Source organism: Ranitomeya imitator, chromosome 4 (assembly GCF_032444005.1).
Source record: "Ranitomeya imitator isolate aRanImi1 chromosome 4, aRanImi1.pri, whole genome shotgun sequence".
Taxonomy (NCBI): Eukaryota; Metazoa; Chordata; class Amphibia; order Anura; family Dendrobatidae; genus Ranitomeya; species Ranitomeya imitator.
The window spans coordinates 231,475,645-231,500,064 of record NC_091285.1 but is presented as its reverse complement, the minus strand read 5'-3'; the positions used below and the strand labels follow the sequence as shown (position 1 = coordinate 231,500,064).

General features: G+C 41.2%; 1 protein-coding gene across 4 annotated transcripts in view; it reads left to right on the top strand.

The window, feature by feature from the left end:
- The window catches only part of METTL25 (methyltransferase like 25), a 354,554-nt gene that overhangs the window by 306,558 nt on the left and 23,576 nt on the right, over positions 1–24,420 (top strand). For 2 of the 4 annotated variants that reach the window (XR_011320723.1, XR_011320722.1), the window contains exons 13-15: positions 11,748–11,819; positions 14,639–14,880; positions 16,346–16,917. Coding sequence is in view for 2 of the 4 variants with exons in the window: in XM_069764405.1 (XP_069620506.1) it covers positions 11,748–11,819; positions 14,639–14,728 (162 nt within the window). In the remaining 2 variants the exon portion in view is untranslated. Of the gene's footprint in view, positions 1–11,747; positions 11,820–14,638; positions 16,320–16,345; positions 16,918–24,420 lie in introns of those variants that run through there. The other 2 variants (XM_069764405.1, XM_069764404.1) reach the window with 2 other exon arrangements.

The following is a 24,420-nucleotide window of genomic DNA, read 5'->3' as shown; positions in this document are numbered from 1 at the left end:
CACCAGAAGGATCTAGCCACTAACTCTCTGGTACCAAAGATTCCAGGATGACTAGCCAACACCGAACAATGAAGTTCAGAGATAAGTTTATTAGTCCACCTATCAGGGACGAACAGTTTCTCTGCTGGACAACGATCAGGTTTATTCGCCTGAAATTTTTGCAGCACCCGCCGCAAATCAGGGGAGATGGCAGACACAATGACTCCTTCCTTGAGGATACCCGCTGGCTCAGATAAACCCGGAGAGTCGGGCACAAAACTCCTAGACAGAGCATCCGCCTTCACATTTTTAGAGCCCGGAAGGTACGAAATCACAAAGTCGAAGCGGGCAAAAATAACGACCAACGGGCCTGTCTAGGATTCAAGCGCTTGGCAGACTCGAGATAAGTCAAGTTCTTATGATCAGTCAATACCACCACGCGATGCTTAGCTCCTTCAAGCCAATGACGCCACTCCTCGAATGCCCACTTCATGGCCAGCAACTCTCGATTGCCCACATCATAATTACGCTCAGCGGGCGAAAACTTCCTGGAAAAGAAAGCACATGGTTTCATCACTGAGCAATCAGAACCTCTCTGTGACAAAACCGCCCCTGCTCCAATCTCAGAAGCATCAACCTCGACCTGGAACGGAAGAGAAACATCTGGCTGACACAACACAGGGGCCGAACAAAAACGACGCTTCAACTCCTGAAAAGCTTCCACAGCAGCAGAAGACCAATTAACCAAATCAGCACCCTTCTTGGTCAAATCGGTCAATGGTTTGGCAATGCTAGAAAAATTACAGATGAAGCGACGATAAAAATTAGCAAAGCCCAGGAACTTTTGCAGACTTTTCAGAGATGTCGGCTGAATCCAATCCTGGATGGCTTGGACCTTAACTGGATCCATCTCGATAGTAGAAGGGGTAAAGATGAACCCCAAAAATGAAACTTTCTGCACACCGAAGAGACACTTTGATCCCTTCACAAACAAAGAGTTAGCACGCAGGACCTGAAAAACCATTCTGACCTGCTTCACATGAGACTCCCAATCATCTGAGAAGATCAAAATGTCATCCAAGTAAACAATCAGGAATTTATCCAGATACTCACGGAAGATGTCATGCATAAAAGACTGAAACACAGATGGAGCATTGGCAAGTCCGAACGGCATCACTAGATACTCAAAATGACCCTCGGGCGTATTGAATGCAGTTTTCCATTCATCTCCTTGCCTGATTCTCACCAGATTATACGCACCACGAAGATCTATCTTAGTGAACCAACTAGCCCCCTTAATCCGAGCAAACAAGTCAGATAACAATGGCAAGGGATACTGAAATTTAACAGTGATCTTATTAAGAAGGCGGTAATCAATACACGGTCTCAGCGAACCATCCTTCTTGGCTACAAAGAAGAACCCTGCTCCCAGTGGTGATGACGATGGGCGAATATGTCCCTTCTCCAGGGATTCCTTCACATAACTGCGCATAGCGGCGTGTTCGGGCACGGATAAATTAAATAATTGACCTTTAGGGAATTTACTACCAGGAATCAAATTGATAGCACAATCACAATCCCTATGCGGAGGTAGAGCATCGGACTTGGGCTCTTCAAATACATCCTGATAATCAGACAAGAACTCTGGGACCTCAGAAGGGGTGGATGACGAAATCGACAAAAATGGAACATCACCATGTACCCCCTGACAACCCCAGCTGGATACCGACATGGAATTCCAATCCAATACTGGATTATGGGTTTGTAGCCATGGCAACCCCAACACGACCACATCATGCAGATTATGAAACACCAGAAAGCGAATAACTTCCTGATGTGCAGGAGCCATGCACATGGTCAGCTGGGCCCAGTATTGAGGTTTATTCTTGGCCAAAGGTGTAGCATCAATTCCTCTCAATGGAATAGGACACCGCAAAGGCTCCAAGAAAAACCCACAACGTTTAGCATAATCCAAATCCATCAGATTCAGGGCAGCGCCCGAATCCACAAACGCCATGACAGAAAACGACGACAAAGAGCATATCAAGGTAATGGACAGAAGGAATTTGGACTGTACAGTACCAATGACGGTAGACCTAGCGGACCGCTTAGTGCGCTTAGGACAATCAGAAATAGCATGAGTGGAATCACCACAGTAGAAACACAGACCATTCAGACGTCTGTATTCCTGCCGTTCAACTCTAGTCATAGTCCTATCGCACTGCATAGGCTCAGGTTTAACCTCAGGCAGTACCGCCAAATGGTGCACAGATTTACGCTCGCGCAAGCGTCGACCGATCTGAATGGCCAAAGACAAAGACTCATTCAAACCAGCAGGCATAGGAAATCCCACCATGACATCCTTAAGAGCCTCAGAGAGACCCTTTCTGAACAAAGCTGCCAGCGCAGATTCATTCCACTGAGTGAGTACTGACCATTTCCTAAATTTCTGACAATATACTTCTATATCATCCTGACCCTGGCACAAAGCCAGCTAATTTTTCTCAGCCTGATCCACTGAATTAGGCTCATCGTACAGCAATCCGAGCGCCAGGAAAAACGCATCGACACTACTCAATGCAGGGTCTCCTGGCGCAAGAGAAAATGCCCAGTCTTGAGGGTCGCCGCGCAAAAAAGAAATAATAATCAAAACCTGTTGAATAGGATTACCAGAAGAATGAGGTTTCAAGGCCAGAAATAGCTTACAATTATTTTTGAAACTTAGAAACTTAGTTCTATCTCCAAAAAACAAATCAGGAATAGGAATTCTTGGTTCTAACATAGATTTCTGATCAATAGTATCTTGAATTTTTTGTACATTTATAACGAGATTATCCATTGAAGAGCACAGACCCTGAATATCCATGTCCACACCTGTGTCCAGAATCACCCAAATGTCTAGGGGAAAAAAAAAGTGAACACAGAGCAGAAAAAAAAAAAAATGTCAGAACTTTTTCTTTCCCTCTATTGAGAATCATTAGTTGGGCTCCTTGTACTGTTATGTTTGCTAATGACAGGTGTTATGAAGGCAATCCAGAAACACAGTGTGCTTAGCGATCAGAGCGCACACAGTGATCTGACAAATACCCAAAAATACAAGAACGAGCTCTGAGACGTGGAAACTCTGTAGACTGCACACCTGATCCTATCCTAAACACAACTAAAAGCGGCTGTGGATTGCGCCTAACAACTACCTAGGCAACTCGGCACAGCCTAAGAAACTAGCTAGCCTGAAGATAGAAAAATAGGCCTGACTTGCCCCAGAGAAATTCCCCAAAGGAAAAGGCAGCCCCCCACATATAATGACTGTGAGTAAGATGAAAAGACAAAACGTAGGGATGAAATAGATTCAGCAAAGTGGGGCCCGATATTCTAGGACAGAGCGAGGACAGTAAAGCGAACTTTGCAGTCTACAAAAAACCCTAAAGCAAAACCACGCAAAGGGGGCAAAAAAAACCCACCGTGCCGAACTAACGGCACGGCGGTACACCCTTTGCGTCTCAGAGCTACCAGCAAAACAAAAGACAAGCTGGACAGAAAAAAAGCAACAAAAAAACAAAAAGCACTTAGCTATACAGAGCAGCAGGTCACAGGAACAATCAGGAGAAGCTCAGATCCAACACTGAAACATTGACAAGGAGCAAGGATAGCAGCATCAGGCGGAGTTAAGTAATGAAGCAGTTAACGAGCTCACCAGAACACCTGAGGGAGGAAGCTCAGAAGCTGCAGTACCACTTGTGACCACAGGAGTGAATTCAGCCACAGAATTCACAACATACAACAATGTCAACCCGTACTATCCGTCGGTGTCTGAATGAAAAGGGACTGTATGGTAGGAGACCCAGGAAGACCCCACTTCTTACCCCGAGACATAAAAAAGCCTGGCTGGAGTTTGCCAAAACTTACCTGAAAAAGCCTAAAACGTTTTGGAAGAATGTTCTCTGGTCAGATGAGACAAAAGTAGAGCTTTTGGGGCAAAGGCATCCACATAGAGTTTACAGGAGAAAAAAAGAGTCATTCAAAGAAAAGAACACGGTCCCTACAGTCAAACATGGCGGAGGTTCCCTGATGTTTTGGGGTTGCTTTGCTGCCTCTGGCACTGGACTGCTTGACCGTGTGCATGGCATTATGAAGTCTGAAGACTACCAACAAATTTTGCAGCATAATGTAGGGCCCAGTGTGAGAAAGCTGGGTCTCCCTCAGAGGTCATGGGTCTTCCAGCAGGACAATGACCCAAAACACACTTCAAAAAGCACTAGATAATGGTTTGAGAGAAAGCACTGGAGACTTCTAAGGTGGCCAGCAATGAGTTCAGACCTGAATCCCATAGAACACCTGTGGAGAGATCTAAAAATGGCAGTTTGGAGAAGGCACCCTTCAAATATCAGGGACCTGGAGCAGTTTGCCAAAGAAGAATGGTCTAAAATTCCAGCAGAGCATTGTAAGAAGCTCATTGATGGTTACCAGAAGCGGTTGGTCACAGTTATTTTGGCTAAAGGTTGTGCAACAAAGTATTCGGCTGAGGGTGCCAATACTTTTGTCTGGCCCATTTTTGGAGTTTTCTGTGAAATGATCAATGTTTTGCTTTTTGCTTCATTCTCTTTTGTGTTTTTTCATTTAAGACAAATTAAATGAAGATAATAATACCAAAGAATTTGTGTTTGCAATCATTTTCAGGAAGAAATTGAGTATTATCTGACAGAATTGCAGGGGTGTTAATACTTTTGGCCATGACTGTATATAGACAAGATGCCCTGTCCAAAAATGGAGAGTCACCCTCCTGTATGTGCAAAAGTACAAAAAATTAAAGCAAAAGCAAAGAAATGAGCTAGAACACATGTTGTTATATGTGCACAGTCACAATGTGGCCAATAATAGATAAATAGAATAAAAACAAATTGACCCTGCAGTAAGTAAATAAATAGTAATAGTACATGTAAATAATTCGATTGGGTACACCTTGTCGCAATGGGATGGCTTTGAAGCTATTTTTGATCAAAATAGTGTCAACTATGTACCCTATGTTATTTACATGTTCTATTACTATTATTTACTATTTATATACTTACAGCAGGGTATTTGCCAAAATGTGTTTTGCTCTAAACGATTTTTGAATTTAAAATCCTCTTGGTGAAATACTACTTTATTTTATCTGAGCCATTCCTATTTTTACTTCTCACCTAAAGGGAATCTGTCACCAGAAAAACCCTATTAACCATCATATATCTGCTTAATCCATAAGTTAATAGCTTTATTCACTTGCCCGGAACCCTGCACTTACCCAAATGTTGCGGGGAGAAAATGAGCTTTATCCGTTACCTCCACCTCCCTTCCAAAGGCAGCATTCCAAATTCAGTCACGGGGTCGGGGGCGGCATGGATTCAGTCACCTTTTGGAGCATATAGATCGGCGGCTGTGACCGCACCCCCGGCCCTGTCTGACAGCCGGCCCCAATGCAAGCCAGTGTCAGTCAGGGTCAGAGGAGCGGTCACAGATGCCGCTCTGAGTACAAAGCGATGACTTAACTAGTGTCTGCTCCGCCCCAGTGACTAAAACTGAAACACTGCGGAGGAGATACCTAATTTTCTCTCCACAGCCATCAGGTAAGTGCGGGTGCTGGGCAGGTTAATAGTGCTATTAACCTGCACATTAACCCCATATCTCCAGGTTAATAACTTTTCTCTGGTGACCGGCTCCCTTTAACTGTGGTTATTTCTGTGAACTGTAACATAATGTCTGGCTTTTTCATTTCTAATTCAAACATCAAATAGATGTAAACTTTGTCAGCAAAATCTCCTATATTCTTGATGTTTATGTACGATTTAATATGTAGTAATTGTTTGTTTCTTATAATGCCAGATTGTGGATTGTGCTCTGTCATGTATTTTCAATAAAAATCAGAGTGGGGAAAAAAGCCATTACTCTCATAAGGAAGCCAATCAGTTAACAAGCTATGACTGTCACATTTTAGGTTTTGGGTGGAATCACTGTATAAAATATTATGGTTGTCAGATATTTAGACTTGAATGTTACAGGAACTCATGTTTGTTAAATGAAGCATTACCTTTAAGCAAAATGGCATTGACTTGTGATGGGTGGGAAACCTTATTGTAATGATGCAGCTTCTTGCACCAGCCACATTGTGTTGTGACGATTTCTTTTATGTTTCTGTGCTCATCCAAAATCTTTGACACACAATGTAGAGTCCAAATATGAATGTTTCCTAATGAGGGACCCTAAATCCTGATAGGGTTCACCACAAGACAGTAGCAGCAAGTGATATCACTTTTAATTATGATTTCAGCCAAGCTAAAAATGTTTGTTATAGGGCATTCACATTTTGTCCAGAATATAGACTCGAGCATGCCCCTATGCCAAGTTTTATTGAGGGGTTCCCTTATGGTAATAATATTGGGAAACTGTTGTTTAATTTGCATTATCATATTACCCACATCGAGCCACTTTGTCCAGAGCTGTAGACATGTTAGTGAATGCCTTAAAGAGCTTAAGTCTCTAAGAAGGAACAAATATGAACTCTCAATTTCCACCTCTTAAAATGTCAGAGGACGCGTTTCCTTATTGGATTTATGTAAAGAATATTTTCAGGATGGAACCGTTTTCTTGTGGATTCATTACGGTAACATAGCAAGTCATATTTCTATGTGAATGTTTCATAGTTCTACCATTTTTAGTGCATTTAAACTTGAGACGTGGCCAGAAATCCTTCTTCGTATGCGAGATCCGAGTATAAGATACAGATGCTTTAGTATAATACATCAGGCTATTTGGCACATGCAGAGTGTTTTCAGAATTAGAAATGTTTTGATATGTATAGTGCTGGTCATTTCCCACATGTATATCTTCCCAATGAGACTTGAGGGGCCCCACTGTCTCATAAGCTCATATATTTGGTTTTTCTGCAAAATATATAATGCAATGTAATCAGAATATTCTCCTGTTTAAACATCCCATAGATATCCTTATGTAAACTCACTTAAATGTGTATCTCTTATAGGCGGAGAACATTTTCGCCACCACGGAGATAACCCCTATTTACATGTCTGTGTAGCCTTGACTGTATATATATTCTAGCTCTGCGCTGACATGTTGTTACTTTTAGAGAATGTGCACTTTGGGGATACAGAGTATGCATTCCCAGTGCAGGGAGTGATTGCTTTTGACATTATGCAGTGCATTCCCCTGTATGGAGTCATTGGAGCCTTTTTCTCAAGTGGGTCATTTTCTGTCCATGTCTAAAATCATCGGAGATGTGCTTTGTATGCGTCCTCAAAATGTAAAAACCATATGTTATTGTATTTAGGTAATACCATTTTACTTCAGCTCTCTAAATGCACATTTGTTTCCATCCAATTATTTTGTTCCGTCTCTAGAATTATAGAAGTAAAGATACCGATTAAATCCTTGACTTGAGTAGGGAAATGATCCGCATCTTTTTCCAATAGGCAGTGACTCGCCCAAATGTGATTAAACCTTTATTCCACTAGTCAGCTGCTGGAAATGGTGCATCCATATATCATGGCTTGTCTCTGCATGTAAGGAAAAATTAGGCTCTGCTCATACCGGTGTTAAATGTTAAGTAGATTTTTATATTAATGGATAGCTCATTGGATATTCTTTTATGAAACTTATTTAGAGAACAAGGCCTGCTCATTGTTAGGTAACTGCTATGCCATAATTGGAAAATCCTACAAATCACTGGTTCTTTTAATCCAGTGGGGGAAATAAGTATTTGATCCATTGCTGATTTTGTAAGTTTGCCCACTGATAGACATGAACAGTCTATAATTTTCAAACAATAAATTTTTATTAAAGGGACACTGTCACCTGAATTTGGAGGGAACAATCTTCAGCCATGGAGGCGGGGTTTGGGGGTTTTTGATTCACCCTTTCCTTACCCGCTGGCTGCATGCTGGCTGCAATATTGGATTGAAGTTCATTCTTTGTCCTCCGTAGTACATGCCTGCACTAGGTGCAATCTTGTCTTGTGCAGGCGTGTACTATGGAGGACAGAGAATGAACTTCAATCCAATATTGCAGCCAGCATGTAGCCGACGGGTAAGGAAAGGGTGAATCCAAAACCCCGCCTCCATGGCTGAAGATTGTTCCCTCCAAATTCAGGTGACAGTGTCCCTTTAAGGTTTGCAAATATGGTACAGGAAAACAAGGAACATTGGCATTATCATATAGTACATTGCACCATAAAGAAGGGGTAACTGTCCTTCATTTATGTACCGATAAACTAGCAATGAACTTAAAACGAGTCAAAGTAAAGGACGAGTGCAACAACAAAAACAAACACAAAATGGGGGGTATGGGGAGGGGGAAGGGAGGGGAGACCCGAGAAGAGATTATAATAAATCCATACCCATTTGGGCAGTTCAATCAGAAGTCTGAGGACTAAGGTTAGATAATCGAGATACCGGTATAGCGAAGGGGGTGTGGTTTGCATAGTCCGCCCAGGGGAGCCAAATAAGTTCAAATCTATCTACTTTGTCATTGAGTATAGCTGATAGTTTTTCGTTTACCATGTACCATGATAGACGAGATTTAACTCCCGACAGGTCCAAGCCTGTTTTTTTCCACGCCGAGGCAAGTTTGTTTAGCTGCTAAAAATATAAATGCGATAAGGGCTCGGGAATATCTGGAAATATTGGGGATACGCTTATTTAGTAGAGCTTCCCAGGGGTTTTTCCTAAGATTGATATTCGTTATTGAGAGAATCAAGAAGTATACCCTGGTCCAAAACCTTCGAACTGTTGGGCATAGCCACCAGATGTGAAGCATATCTCCTATAGAATTACATCCTCGAAAACTGTTTGGGAAGTAGTTAGCGACTGCCTTAGTTACTCTGGCTGGGGTCAGGTACCATCTAGTTAGCACTTTGTAATTAGTCTCCAACATGAGGGTGTTAAGCAAACTTCCAGTGGAGGAAGACCAAATCTGGGTCCATTCCGAGTCCGTCAGGGTTGAACCAATATCAGACTCCCAGCGAGAGGTGTAGCCCAGGCACCGCCTGTGGGTTGGTGAGTTATTGTGTGAATAAAGAAGAGATATGATACCTGGAGCATATGGGTTTTGGCGACATCTCTGTTCAAAGGGGGTGAATCGTAAACTGGAAAAACATTAATATGCATCAATAGTTTTAACACGAACTTTCTGTCTGACATAAAACAGTCAAAGGTTAATATTGACACCAAAAGACTCTAAGGCTGCAATTCGAGTTGCCTAGATGTGGGTCAGAGCTCCAGGTAGAGCTATTGTAATCATTGGGACTCAAGGGGGGCCCGATGAGGCTTGCAGCTCAGGTTGTCTGTCTCCCGACCGTGGCAATGACGATGATGGCAGTGAGGCAGGTGAGGGGGGATTCATAAGCTGCAGCTTGGTGAGGCAGCGGCTTGCACCCTCTGGGAAAAGGACCGTATGAACCATCTCACCGTGGGTAAACATCAGCTTAAAGGGGAATCCCCAATGATACTTGATGTTTTTGGAACGTAAAACTTCCAAATATGGTCTCATTGCCCATCTTTTCGCAATAGTAGTAGGGGCCAGGTCCGGGAACAGTTCGTAGGAGTGCCCTTGGAAAACCAATGGTGCTGAATTTCTTGCAGCTTGAAGAAGTTGGTCTTTAGTTTTGTAATAATGAATCTTTAATATTATGTCTCTCGGGGGGCCATTGGGGTTTTTCCTGGTTAAAGCTCTGTGAATGCTGTCCATCTCGAGGCGTTTAATAGAAATGCCAGGTAGGAGTTCTTGGAACAGAGCTGTAGCCGTAGACTGGAGGTCTGTAATGGACTCCGGCAGGCCTCTAATTCTAATATTACCTCTGCGGGCTCGGTTCTCGAAGTCCTCGAGCTTGTTATTGAGGGTATAAATCTCTTCATGAAGCGACTCCATATCTTTTTCATGGGTGGCGAGTTTGGTGAGAGTGGAGTCCATTTTGTCCTCCAGGTCTGAAGTGCGAGATCCCAGCTCCCTAATCTCTTTTGTTAAGTCTTTAGTCAGTTTGTCGGACATTTTGGATAATTCCGTATGTAAAATAGACTGAAATTGAGAAAGTAGGGCGTTATGATCCGGAGTTGGGGTACTTGGGATCCTGGTAGTAGAGGCTGGGATTGTTTCGGACTCCGCTCCATCCATTATGGAGGAGTTAGAGGATTCGGACTGGGAGAGTGGCCCTGGAGACATATTGTCTTCTAGATTAGTCAGTGCCTGGAACCTATTGCTAGCGTACCTGGGGTTATTTCTGCGCTGTTTAGTCATGGGAGCGGTAGAATTAGATAGAGAACCACAATATTATACGACCAGCTTGAAGAAATAGTCAAGGGGGATGCATACTGTACGTTGTCCCTTACAGGGATTAGGGGGTGCTGGATTCAAACCATTAGAGCAGCCTCAGTGAACCTCCAGAATTAGGACTCCACAGTCCAGACCTCATGGTAATAAAGCGTTATTAATGCCTGGAGAGCCGTCGGGTCTAGAGCTACTGGGCCCTTGGGAGCAATTTATGGGCAGAGGCTGTCCGCTGTTCCCGCCTCAGTCCGCTGCGCAAGGCTCCACAGCAAGACCTGGAGACCAGGTTTTTGTTTAGGCGGTGAGCAGTGATCACTAGTGTGGCCCTGTGGTCACGGTTGCAGGGGACCAGTTTACAGTGCCAAGGGGTCAGTAAAGCCAAGGTTTTGCACATAGAGGGTTCAGAGAAGGGAGTCAGATGGACTAGTGTGCCCCCCTAGCTCGCAGGTCTGTTACAGTCTATAATTTTAAGGGTAGGTTAATTTTAAAATTAAGAGATAGAATATCAAAAATAAAATCCAGAAAATCACATTGTATAAATTATATACATTTATTTGAACAAAGTGGGTAGCTTTTACACTTTTTGAACAAAATTTTTTAACCAGGTACCGTATATTTTTATGTGTGTAGTAATAGTGTAATTTATGTATTCAATAATTACATGTATACTAACAAAATGCATCCGCATACTGCATGTATCTTTCTCTCTGTATTGGCAATGATATACAAGCATGTATGCATTAATTTAATACAATATGAGTGGCCCTATCCATATATTTGCAAGTAATCATGATAATTGTCACAAAATCTCAAGTAAATGCCTAACGTTTTGCTAACCATATAATAACCACAGCCTAGGGAAAAAGTATAATGCGAGAATATTAAGAGGATCATGCAAAAATTCTTAATAGTAAACGTTATAATTTTATTGAAAATATACTTAAAAATTCTGTAAAATGACACAGAATGCCTCATAATAGTGGCACATAATAAGCCTGAAGAAACCCTAGTTGTATTGTGAGGTTCAAAACCAAGTAGCCTAAGGTGCAGACAATAAGGAGCCAGTGCTAACACTAATAAGGTATATGCCTATCACTACCCTTAGGGCTAAGCTAATTTGACCCCGGTTGCCCATATATTTCATAGCAGCATTGCCATAAAAGAATATGAATTGGCAAAGTTACCTGAAAATAAATCTATTGGCTGCCTATGTGATCGGTCTTATTTATAGCTTGAATTGAGAAGATGTGATGTATCATAGTGTGTATTTGTCTACGGTCACCATGCCTCTCTGAGCAGACTTATTGCCTTGTCAATCTTGTTCAATGTCTTACATTGCGTCATTGGGTGCTGTAGATTGTGAAGATCACTTTCTATATGTAACATTATTTGTGAACTGAAACTATGTGAGAGATTGTTTTAGCGCTCTATTAATGCCTCATCCATCTTCCTTTCAGCTTAAAGTGTTTCTGGCTCCTTGCATTGAGGCCTTGATCCTCCTGGACCGTCTCAGCTATCTGAGAGAGCAGGTATGTTTACTTTTCCGCATGTGACCCATACCAAGCTTCCCCCACCACATGAGATCATTCACACTTACTGTGTAAGGAAAGTCTCGCTCACAGACTACACACTTGATAGCGTGCATCACTTGGAGAACGCGAGAAGGAATCGTTTCAAGCATATGCCCAGCAGATGTTATTATTTTTGCTAAAGTTAAGGCAATAACTTTAATGGTATTTTAATTAAAGTCTAATTTGCTAGACGCCAGGCGTTATGTTTATAGCCGTTACATAGAGATAGTTCTCTTGGTCGCTGACTTGAGCTTTTGTTAAAATGCTCACTATATCTCATTCTGTTCAGTTAGCCAGCGACGTAGTGTTTGATAGTCTTTAAATCTGCCACCTAATTTAGCATTATTTATGATTGCAGTAACATCAGCGGTTACTCTGGTGCTCAAAAATTTGTTTAGCAAGTTGGGAAATCCCTCGACAGTGTTTAGAAATGAGAACTTTTCTTTTGAAACTTCTTTGATGTGTGTAGGAAGATGTTTGCAATCTCGGCTAAATTGAACACACTCCCCAGCGCAGTGCCACGGTTTTTCCACTATAAACCTTTTCACAGTAACTCTGTGTCCATCACAGTACCGTCCTTCCTAATCCTTTCTTGGAATCAAGATGTTGCTATAAATGTTTGATATTGTTCTAAATGGTCTTTTATACACACAGAAAAGCTATTTTGAAAAGCTAAAATAATGACGTAGTTTTCTGGCTGCCAGCTTACTGTAAATCAGAAGTGTGTATGGTTCCCAGACCTGCAGATCAGGCATACCTCTTTTATTACCAATTTACTTTCACTGAACCAAAGAGAGATTTGACCTAGTTTACACAATGCTGGAGATGCAATGCTGGGCTGTCAGCTGCTGTCCTAAAACAACAATGGGAACCCCAGGAAAGCTTATTGTTTATGTGTTATCCTTCTCTAATAATACAGGATGATATGCAGTAATTATTTCTACAATCCGCCATTAAATCATGTACAGATGGCTTTCTATTGCTCCAGCTTTACTCTAGAACAGCAGTGGGCAGTGAATCCTAGCCCAGCTCCGATCTGCAGATACATATCAGTGAGAAGCTTCTCATATACTGTGAATTATTATCCTACATTTCGTGCATTTGTAAATGATCTGGTCAAATCTCCCCAGTTGTCTGCATGAGTGCAGCTTTATTCTAGCTGTCTAACGTCCTGGTGCATTGATTTAGAAGAAGGAAGCAATGTGAACACTACTGCTTGGCCATAAAAGCGCGTACCAATATGCTTATATCCAACTGGTACACACCATCGTTCCTGGATGGCTTAGCCACACAATTTGTCTATTAATATTATTGATGGCGCCTGGTGGCCCTTATTTCAGCCGTATATGTTGGCCTTTGTACCCTCTAACACTATGGCCCGGAGTCATCAAAGTGACTGCTCTAATATTACTTTGAGATGTCGTGACATTTTGCACAACACTGAGTTGCACAAACATTTTGCGACTTTTGGAGCTTTCACTGCAGTTTTGCCCAACTTCTCAAAAATGGGCAGAGCTGGGGTGGGACGCCACAGCTCACCTAATTCATGACAATCTGAGTTCCTTTTGCCAGAAATCTTACTCCAGTTCCTGACTAGAGACGCCTCCATGCTTATCAGAAGCGACTGACTCCAACATGCCCTCTCGTCAAGGCTGACGTTCACAACAGTCTTGATGAGTTTGGTCCCTTATCCTTTCCATGTTGTGTTGTTCAGAATGTTACCCCTGAAGGGCATCTATTTCTTTTTGCGTTTCCTGACCGCCATTGAGCATGATGAGGCACTACATTCCCACTTTTGTTTTTTTTTTCTGTTTACCAAGTCATGTATTTATTTTATTGTATATGGAGCAATTCTGTTTCCATGTTGTATGTGCATAACTTTGAATGTATCAACATTACAGGAATTGTCTGGGCATCTAATTTTGAAGAGCTTCTCCACAGAGTAGGTCACACATATCAGATGCTGAAGGTCTAACACCCAGCACAACCATTGATCAGCTGTTATTGAACAGATCAGAACAGCACAGCTCCATTCTTTTCAAGAGAATAGTATGTAATCTGCAATTATATGCACTGGACACTACACATTGAATGAAGCTGTGCGGTACCGCTTCACTCAATGTTAGTCAACACCCACTGGAGCCAATAACGGCTGATTGGTGGAAGTGCCATAACACGAAGATACAGAATAAAACTAGGAGGAAAAAGCGCAATAGGGTTTATCCACGGGAGATAAAGGTGTTTAAGGTTATCCTATCCTGATTTAGTTGTGTATACACAACATTTCAATCACTTATACATATCCAGCTGCTGCAGGTCCAACAGGTCATCAGACCTGGAAAACACAGATAAGGACAATATGTGGGTAAGCTGTGCTGCTTGTATCCCAAATAATAAATCCAAACTTAAAGTTACATGGGGTTTTTCATTATTTAATAAACGCATTTCGAACTATTACAGACTTCATCAGGACTTCCAGCAGCACAGATTATCCGGAAATCCTCCTTATCTGTAACATGTAGAGGACATCAATATTAGATGTTCAAACATAACCTGACACTGTGCTTAGATTTTTTTTCTGTAACTCATTACAAATGTTTTTCGTACATTCACAAAAACTTTTCATTGTTTTATAAACTTATATATTATTAGCATTATGTGTATTACTGCACTTTGCAGATTATTTTTATTTGTTTAAAAAAAACTCCTCTTCCTAACCAGTTTGGACTCTTTACACTGACCATGGTGTTTTTATAATATGTGTACCTTTTTTATAGGAGAACCTGGCCTGGTCCGGATTGGTGAAATTGTTTGATCCTGTGAAATCTCCACGATGCTATGCAGTGGTTTCATTGAAGCAGCCATGATGAATTAATATGCCAGTTTGCTGTGTGAAATGGATACAGTATTCAGCAGCTTAATTCACATCTAAGTGCCAAGTAATACTATCACTTTTCAGTTCTCCAGGAAAGCATCAGTAGTGTACTAAGAGCTGTGGATGAACACTTATCACTGTGAGGTGATTTATAGGAACATTAATCATTATTTATGGTTTTTGTGTAAAGATCTTATTCTAAAATTATTATTTGTAATTTCTGTTAAAATCCTAAATGCACATTTTTGTACAGCAGTCTTCAATGGATTTTGCAGTGTTTTTCATGTTTTAGATTTTGGCTATGATTGTAAATATTTTTTTAATATACCGTAACTGGAAAAAAAATGATTGTCTGTCTTTTACATATGTGCTTTATTCTTTTTCTTTCTTTTAGACTTTTAAACTATTTATCAGATCAGATTTGGCTTATCTGACTAATAATAATTTGAAAATGCTTTGTTTGGTTTTGCTTACAAAGCTTGTCATGTTTAGCACCACTCTTGCATGTCGATCTCTCACAAATTTTCGGTCAGGCCAGAATTCTGTATATATTTTCTCTTATGTTTACAATGTTTTGTTTTCTTTAGTCTCATGAAACTTAGATCTAACGAAATATTATATTACAAGTTCTCTTTCATGCTCCATATATTTTGCTCTTGCAAAGTGGGGAAAAAAAGGACTTGTAGCTGTGCATTTCTTAAGAACCTTTACAAAATGAACCATTAAACTTGCTTGCACATCATTTGTTTTTCTAGAAAATAATAGTAACATTTTAATATGCATCAACACAGTCTAGTGTGGGAAAGTGAATTGTTTTGGCCAAAAGATTCAGTCTGTTCACCACTCCCATAGCACTGTAAATGAAAATCAGAGTCAAGAAAACTTGTACCATTTATTAGAATCTGTAAAGGAATCTGCCCCAAATAGCATGATTCTGTTCATCTGCTTAAAAAGAGCACACTTTGTAAATTAGAGTCTCTTGGGTTCTATGGTCACTGCTAACTCCACAATGACAAAAGGAACAAGCTGCTGCCACCAGTCGTTTATACAGGCAATTTGGACACCCTTAAAGGTAGCATATGGCTTCAGGTCAGGAGTGTAATTTAAAGAGCAAGAAGAACAGAGCTATTAAATTTATATACACTACCGTTCAAAAGTTTAGGTTCACTTAGAAATTTCCTTATTTTTGAAAGAAAAGCACAGTTTTTTCCAATGAAGCTAAAATTAAATGATTCAGAAATACACTCTATACATTGTTAATGTGGTAAATGACTATTCTCGCTGCAAACATCTGGTTTTGTAATGCAATATCTTCATAGGTGTATAGAGACCCATTTCCAGCAACCATCACTCCAGTGTTCTTATGGTACTTTGTGTTTGCTAACTGTGTAAGAAGGCTAATGGATGGTTAGAATACCCTTGAAAACCCTTGTGCAAGTATGTTAGCACAGCTGAAAATAGTTTGGCTGATTGGAGAAGCTATAAACCTGACCTTCCTTTGAGCTAGTTGAGAATCTGGAGCATTACATTTGTTGGTACCATTAAACTCTCAAAATGACCAGAAAAACAAACTTTCATTTGAAACTCGACACTCTATTCTTGTTCTTAGAAATGAAGGCTATTCCATGCGAGAAATTGCCCAGAAACTGAAGATTTCCTACGACGGTGTGTACTACTCCCTTCGGAGGAGAGCACAAACCGGCTCTAACCAGAGTAGAAAGAGAAGTGGGAGGCCCCGCTGCACAAGTGAGCAACAAGACAAGTACATTAGAGTCTGTAGTTTGAGAAATCGACGCCTCACAGGTCCTCAACTGGCAGCTTCCTTAAAAAGTAATGCATAACGCCAGAGTCAACGTCTACAGTGAAGAAGCGACTGCGGGATGCTGGCCTTGCAGAGTGGCAAAGAAAAAGCCATATCAGAGACTGGCTAATTAAAAGGAGAAGATTAATATGGGCAAACGAACACAGACATTGGACAGAGGAAGATTGGAAAAAAGTGTTATGGACAGACGAATCCAAGTTTGAGGTGTTTGGATCACACAGAAGAACATTTGTGAGACTCAGAACAACTGAAAACATGCTGGAAGAGGGTACCTGACGAAGGACAGACTGAAACGCGCATTGGGGCGGGCGCACACTCTCCTGGCTCCCCACAATTCGCTGTGCACTTTGCACTTTATAGTGAGTATATAATTATCAATGATTATGATATTAGGTCTCCATTTGGGACATGTTATGGTGAGTTACATATGTGATGGGCAATTGATGCAGAACTATATTAACTAATTGGGTTGAGACCCTGTAGTCCTATATTAAGATTGCCTTGGGATAGCATTAGATAATGGTGGGATAAATACAGGGGGGGTGTGGTGCCTTTGGTGTATTATTCTTCAGATTGTAATCTACACACACCTGGTCATGTTGTTTTAAATATCTAATATATAAAGCTGAATGTGTGTGTGTATGTCCGGGATTGGCATCTGCACCGTCGCAGCTACAGCCACAAAATTTTGCACAGTCACACGTCTGGACCCCGAGAGCGTCATAGACTATGTTGTGAGGCAAAATTTTAACCCCGCGCATTCCAATTCACCAAACAATTTTGCCCCTATCTACATAATGGGGAAAAAGTGAAAGGAAAAGTGTTGGAGGCAAATTGACAGCTGCCAGATGTGAACAAGGGGGACTTAAAGAATGAGAGCGATGGCGCCAAAGAGTATATACCGTACAGTTGCTAAGGTGTGGCCCTGACATGAGATACTCACCACACACCCCTGTGTGTGGTGAGTATCCCATATGAACACATACACAAAATGTGCCACACACTACCACGTGCTTGAACACATATACCACCCTCAGCACACATTTCACCACACATACACCAACCTCGCCACGTAAAAGTCGAAACACAAAAGTCGCCGCTCAAAACTCGCCACACGCAAAACTCGCCACATGCAAAACTAGGCTCGCGCAATACTCGCCACACGTGCAAAACTTACCTCATGGAAAACTCGCCACACGCAAAACTTGCACACGCGGAAAAATTGCCACATGCACAAAAGTTGCAACACATGCAAAAGTTGCCTCACACAAAACTTGCACATACTCAAAACGCACCACACGTAAAACTCGCCACGCGCAAAACTCGCCAGGCGCAAAACTTGCTGCACACAACTTGCTACACTAACCTGTCACATGCAACTCGTCTCACAAAAGTCGCTACATGCATGTCGCCACATGCAACTCAACGCACACAACTTGACACATGAAACTCGCCCTAAAACACACACAAGTCTGGTATTATCCTTCAAAAATAAAAATCTGATTAATAAGCAGACAAACTACAAGAGGAACAAATGTACCATATAGGAAATACGGCAGCTGTCAGTCACATGACCTGTCTATTATGTGTATGTGTGAGCTAATATATACTGCCAGGGGGGAGGGCTTTCTGTTGGCTGGAGATTTATCAGGCTGCAAATTTAGCTTACAAATACTGAGGAAAAAATACTGACCAAATAACGTGTGAACGCGGTCTAATACAGGAGGAAATGACATACAGATATATACTATATACAGGGGAGATGACACACAGATATATACTATATACAGGGGAGATGACATACAAATATATACTATATACAGCAGAGATGACACACAGGTATATACTATACAGGAGGAGATGACACACACATATATACTATATACAGGGGAGATGACACACAGGTATATACTATATACAGGAGGAGATGACACACTGGTATATACTATATACAGGAGGAGATGACAAACGGGTATATACTATATACAGGAGGAGATGACACACAGGTATATACTATATACAGGGGAGATCACACTCACATGTATACTATATACAGGGGAGATGACACACAGGTATATACTATATACAGGAGGAGATGACACACTGGTTTATACTATATACAGGGGAGATGATATACAGGTACATACTATATACAGGGGAGATGACACGCAGGTATATACTATATACAGGGGAGATGACACAGGTGTATACTATATAAAGGGGAGATGACACACAGGTATATACTATATACAGGAGGAGATGACACAGGTACATACTATATAGAGGAGGAGATGACACACAGGTATATACTATATACAGGAGGAGATGACACGGGTATATACTATATACAGGGGAGATGACACAAATATATACTATATACAGGAGGAGATGACATACAGGTATATACTATATACAAGAGGAGATGACACACAGGTATACAGGTCCTTCTCAAAAAATTAGCATATAGTGTTAAATTTCATTATTTACCATAATGTAATGATTACAATTAAACTTTCATATATTATAGATTCATTATCCACCAACTGAAATTTGTCAGGTCTTTTATTGTTTTAATACTGATGATTTTGGCATACAACTCCTGATAACCCAAAAAACATGTCTCAATAAATTAGCATATCAAGAAAAGGTTCTCTAAACGACCTATTACCCTAATCTTCTGAATCAACTAATTAACTCTAAACACATGCAAAAGATACCTGAGGCTTTTATAAACTCCCTGCCTGGTTCATTACTCAAAACCCCCATCATGGGTAAGACTAGCGACCTGACAGATGTCAAGAAGGCCATCATTGACACCCTCAAGCAAGAGGGTAAGACCCAGAAAGAAATTTCTCAACAAATAGGCTGTTCCCAGAGTGCTGTATCAAGGCACCTCAATGATAAGTCTGTTGGAAGGAAACAATGTGGCAGAAAACGCTGTACAACGAGAAGAGGAGACCGGACCCTGAGGAAGATTGTGGAGAAGGACCGATTCCAGACCTTGGGGAACTTGAGGAAGCAGTGGACTGAGTCTGGTGTGGAAACATCCAGAGCCACCGTGCACAGGCGTGTGCAGGAAATGGGCTACAGGTGCCGCATTCCCCAGGTAAAACCACTTTTGAACCATAAACAGCGGCAGAGGCGCCTGACCTGGGCTACAGAGAAGCAGCACTGGACTGTTGCTAAGTGGTCCCAAGTACTTTTTTCTGATGAAAGCAAATTTTGCATGTCATTCGGAAATCAAGGTGCCAGAGTCTGGAGGAAGACTGGGGAGAAGGAAATGCCAAAATGCCTGAAGTCCAGTGTCAAGTACCCACAGTCAGTGATGGTGTGGGGTGCCATGTCAGCTGCTGGTGTTGGTCCACTGTGTTTCATCAAGGGCAGGGTCAATGCAGCTAGCTATCAGGAGATTTTGGAGCACTTCATGCTTCCATCGGCTGAAATGCTTTATGGAGATGAAGATTTCATTTTTCAGCACGACCTGGCACCTGCTCACAGTGCCAAAACCACTGGTAAATGGTTTACTGACCATGGTATTACTGTGCTCAATTGGCCTGCCAACTCTCCTGACCTGAACCCCATAGAGAATCTGTGGGATATTGTGAAGAGAAAGTTGAGAGACGCAAGACCCAACACTCTGGATGAGCTTAAGGCCGCTATTGAAGCATCCTGGGCCTCCATAACATCTCAGCAGTGTCACAGGCTGATTGCCTCCATGCCACGCCGCATTGAAGCAGTCATTTCTGCCAAAGGATTCCCGACCAAGTATTGAGTGCATAACTGAACATTATTATTTGTTGGGTTTTTTGTTTGTTATTAAAAAACACTTTTATTTGATTGGATGGGTGAAATATGCTAATTTATTGAGACAGGTTTTTTGGGTTATCAGGAGTTGTATGCCAAAATCATCAGTATTAAAACAATAAAAGACCTGACAAATTTCAGTTGGTGGATAATGAATCTATAATATATGAAAGTTTAATTGTAATCATTACATTATGGTAAATAATGAAATTTAACACTATATGCAAATTTTTTGAGAAGGACCTGTATACTATATACAGGAGGAGATGACACAGGTATATACTATATACAGGAGGTGATGACATACAGGTATATACTATATAAAAGAGGAGATGTGTTATGAACTGGTGGTTTAGGAGCAACATGGGACGAGCTCTGAGGTGGTACCTGTACTGACCGCAGTCCCTAAGCTCAACACAACACTAGAAGTAGCCGTGGGATGCTCCTGTCACTCCCTAGGCACCTCGTCACAGCCTGAGAACTAACTACCCCTAAAGATAGAAACAGGAAAACTATCTTGCCTCAGAGAAAATCCCCAAAGGATAGATAGCCCCCCACAAGTAATGACTGTGAGTGGAGAGGGAAAAGACATACGTAGAATGAAACCAGGATGTAGCACAGGAGGCCAGTCTAGCTAGATAGATAGGACAGGACGGAATACTGTGCGGTCAGTATTAAAAACTACAAAAATCCACACAGAGTTTACAAAAATCTCCACACCTGACTAAAGGTGTGGAGGGTAAATCTGCTTCCCAGAGCTTCCATCTTAACTGAATTAATCCATACTGACAAGCTGGACAAAACATAGAATGCACAGAACGAACAAGTCCACAACATGTGGACAGAAAAGAGCAAAGAAAGGACTTATCTTTGCTGAACTGGTCATGATATCAGGGAAATCCAAGAGAGATGTGAATCCAACCAGGAACCATAGACAAGTGGCACTGGCTGAAGGGAAGAGCCAGGCATAAATAGCCGAGCAGAAAGACAATCAGTGGAAGCAGCTGCAGACTGCTAAATCCAAGGAGCAGCCATTCCACTTAAAACCACCGGAGGGAGCCCAAGAGCAGAACTCACAAAAGTGCCACTTACAACCACCAGAGGGAGCCCAAGAGCGGAATTCACAACAGAGATGACACATAGGTATATAGAGGAGGAGATGACATACAGCAGGTATATACTATATACAGGGGAGATGACATACAGGTATATACTATATACAGGAGATGACATACAGGTATATACTATATATAGGAGGAGATGACCTACAGGTATATAGTATATACAGAAGAGATGACATACAATTATATACTATATACAGGAGGAGATGACATACAGCAGGTATATACTATTTACAGGGGAGATGACATACAGGTATATACTATATACAGGAGATGACATACAGGTGTATACTATATATAAGGGAGATGACAAACATGTATATACTGAGGGGAAAATGTGAGGTGAAAATGAAAAGGTGTTAGTGCAAAATGAGAGGAGTGAGGTAAAATAGTGCAGTGATCGGAAAATGACAGATGTGAGGTCGAAATAATAATAATAATAATCTTTATATAGCGCCAACATATTCCGCAGCGCTTTACAGTTTAACAGTTTCAAGCACAACAGTTATAGGTAACAATGTTAACAATACAGTAATAAAGCAAAATAAGACAAAATAAGACGACCCTGCTCGTGAGAGCTTACAATCTACAATGAGGTGGGGGAGATACAAAGCACAGGTGTGTATTTACAATTATGTATTTACAATGATGGTCCAGCCATCTTCATGGAGTGGGGGGTAGATGGAGATACTGAATGGGCTACTTATCGAAATGATAAGTGTTAGGGGGGAATGAGAGGAGTGAGGGGGAAAATGAGAGGTGTGATGGGAAAAAAAGAAGTGAGGTGCTATAACTAACCACAGATATTTACTATGCCCAGGCAACGCCGGGCTCTTCAGCTAGTTTCTAATAAAGATTTACAAATTTATTTGGACTAGTACATCATTATTCCCTAGTGGAAGTAGTTTGTTGTGTAATGGATGTGTCCGGTAAGATTAAGTGTCCACATGGGGGTTTATGACTCATTTTATACGTGCTGATAACCTATAATTCCCTATAATATGTGGTGGTGTTGGTGGTTTGTGATTTAGTGGGCCCCAGTAGAGTTATTTTTATGGAAGTAATGTAGAGAATATTTTCATCAGTAAATCCCATTATACCCCATTTCACAATTCCATGACTTTATCAATTACATACCAAACTAGTATTCCAACAAATTCTCATCTACATACCCACGTCCGTACACTCCAGTGTGTGGACCCCACAAATGTTCTTGGAAAGTCAGGTCATCTGAAAATTAATTCTAGGACTTGATTACTCACAAACATTTTTGACCATTTATCTAACTTTGACTGTTTTTACAACTATGTTTTGCTACGCAAAACTTTTGTTTCCATTTATATTGCTTATATATTTATGTTGGTGATAAGGGCATGATCATTTTATTGGAGGATTTCTAATAATGAGGAAGCTCCGTACTTATACACTATGGGCTTTCCTGTATGGTTCTTGCCGAACCTCTGGTACGATACAATACTTTACGGATTCTGTAGGGGATTGGTTGTGCATATAGCGGTTCCTATCTTGGCGGGCGGGAGCTTGCTATGGTGTACCACGTCTATTGGCACATTCGTCTCTCATATAGGGATTGATGGAGCTAAACGAACGTTGTACGACCAGTCTCTGAAAGTCTCTGTCATTCTAGCCCTGCTGGTGTTCTTTCATCTTTGAAACAAACTTGGCTTTGCCACATAGTTGGCTGCATTTTCCTCCACATTTTGCCCTTCATTACAGTACAGTTTATTCTTCCGGCTACAATATATGCAAATGCGGGGCAAATGTTTTGTTAGCAAGACCAAGTTTTATAATCAGCTAATGTGTGTTTAGGAGCATGCTTCCCTCTGTGAGAAATAATTCCTGCAAGGATTTTCTGGTTTGCTCAATGTCTACACTGTATTCCAAATTATTATGCAAATTATATTTTTTCTCAGATTTTCCTAAATGGTCGGTGCAAATGACAGTCAGTCTAATAAAAGTCATCACCCGTTAGATTATACATCAAATTTTATTTGAAGAAACATCCCAATGATAACAGTATAATCTCCAAAAAAAATAAAAACTCAAAATGCACTGTTCCAAATTATTAGGCACAGTAGAATTTCTATACATTTGATATGTTTTAAAGAACTGAAAATGCTCATTTGTGGAATTTGCAGCATTAGGAGGTCACATTCACTGAACAAAACAGCTATTTAACTACAAAACATCCTAACAGGCCAAGCTACATGTTAACATAGGACCCCTTATTTGATATCACCTTCACAATTCTTGCATCCATTGAACTTGTGAGTTTTTGGAGAGTTTCTGCTTATATTTCTTTGCATGAAGTCAGAATAGCCTCCCAGAGCCGCTGTTTTGATGTGAACTGCCTCCCACCCTCATAGATCTTTTGCTTGATGATACTACAAAGGTTCTCTGTACCGTTGAGGTCAGGTGAAGATGGTGGTCACACCATGAGTTTATCTCCTTTTATGCCCATAGCAGCCAATGACTCAGAGGTATTCTTTGCAGCATGAGATGGTGCATTGTCATGCATGAATTTTGCTCCTGAAGGCACGTTTCTGCTTTTTAGACCATGGAAGAAAGTTGTCAGTCAGAAACTAAATACTTTACAAAGGCCATTTTCACACCTTCAGGAACCTTAAAGCATCCTACCAGCTGTTTTCCCGTGATTCTGGCCCAAAATGTGACTCCTCCACCTCCTTGCTGACGTCGCAGCCTTGTTGGGACATGGTGGCAATCCACCAACCATCCACTACTCCATCCATCTGGACCATCCAGGGTTGCTTGACACTCATCAGTAAACAAGACTATTTTGAAATTAGTGTTCATGTATGTCTGGGCCCACTTTAACCATTTCTGCTTGTGAACACTGTTTAAGGGTGGCTGAATATTAGGTTTATGCACCACAGCAAGTCTCTGAAGGATCCCACACCT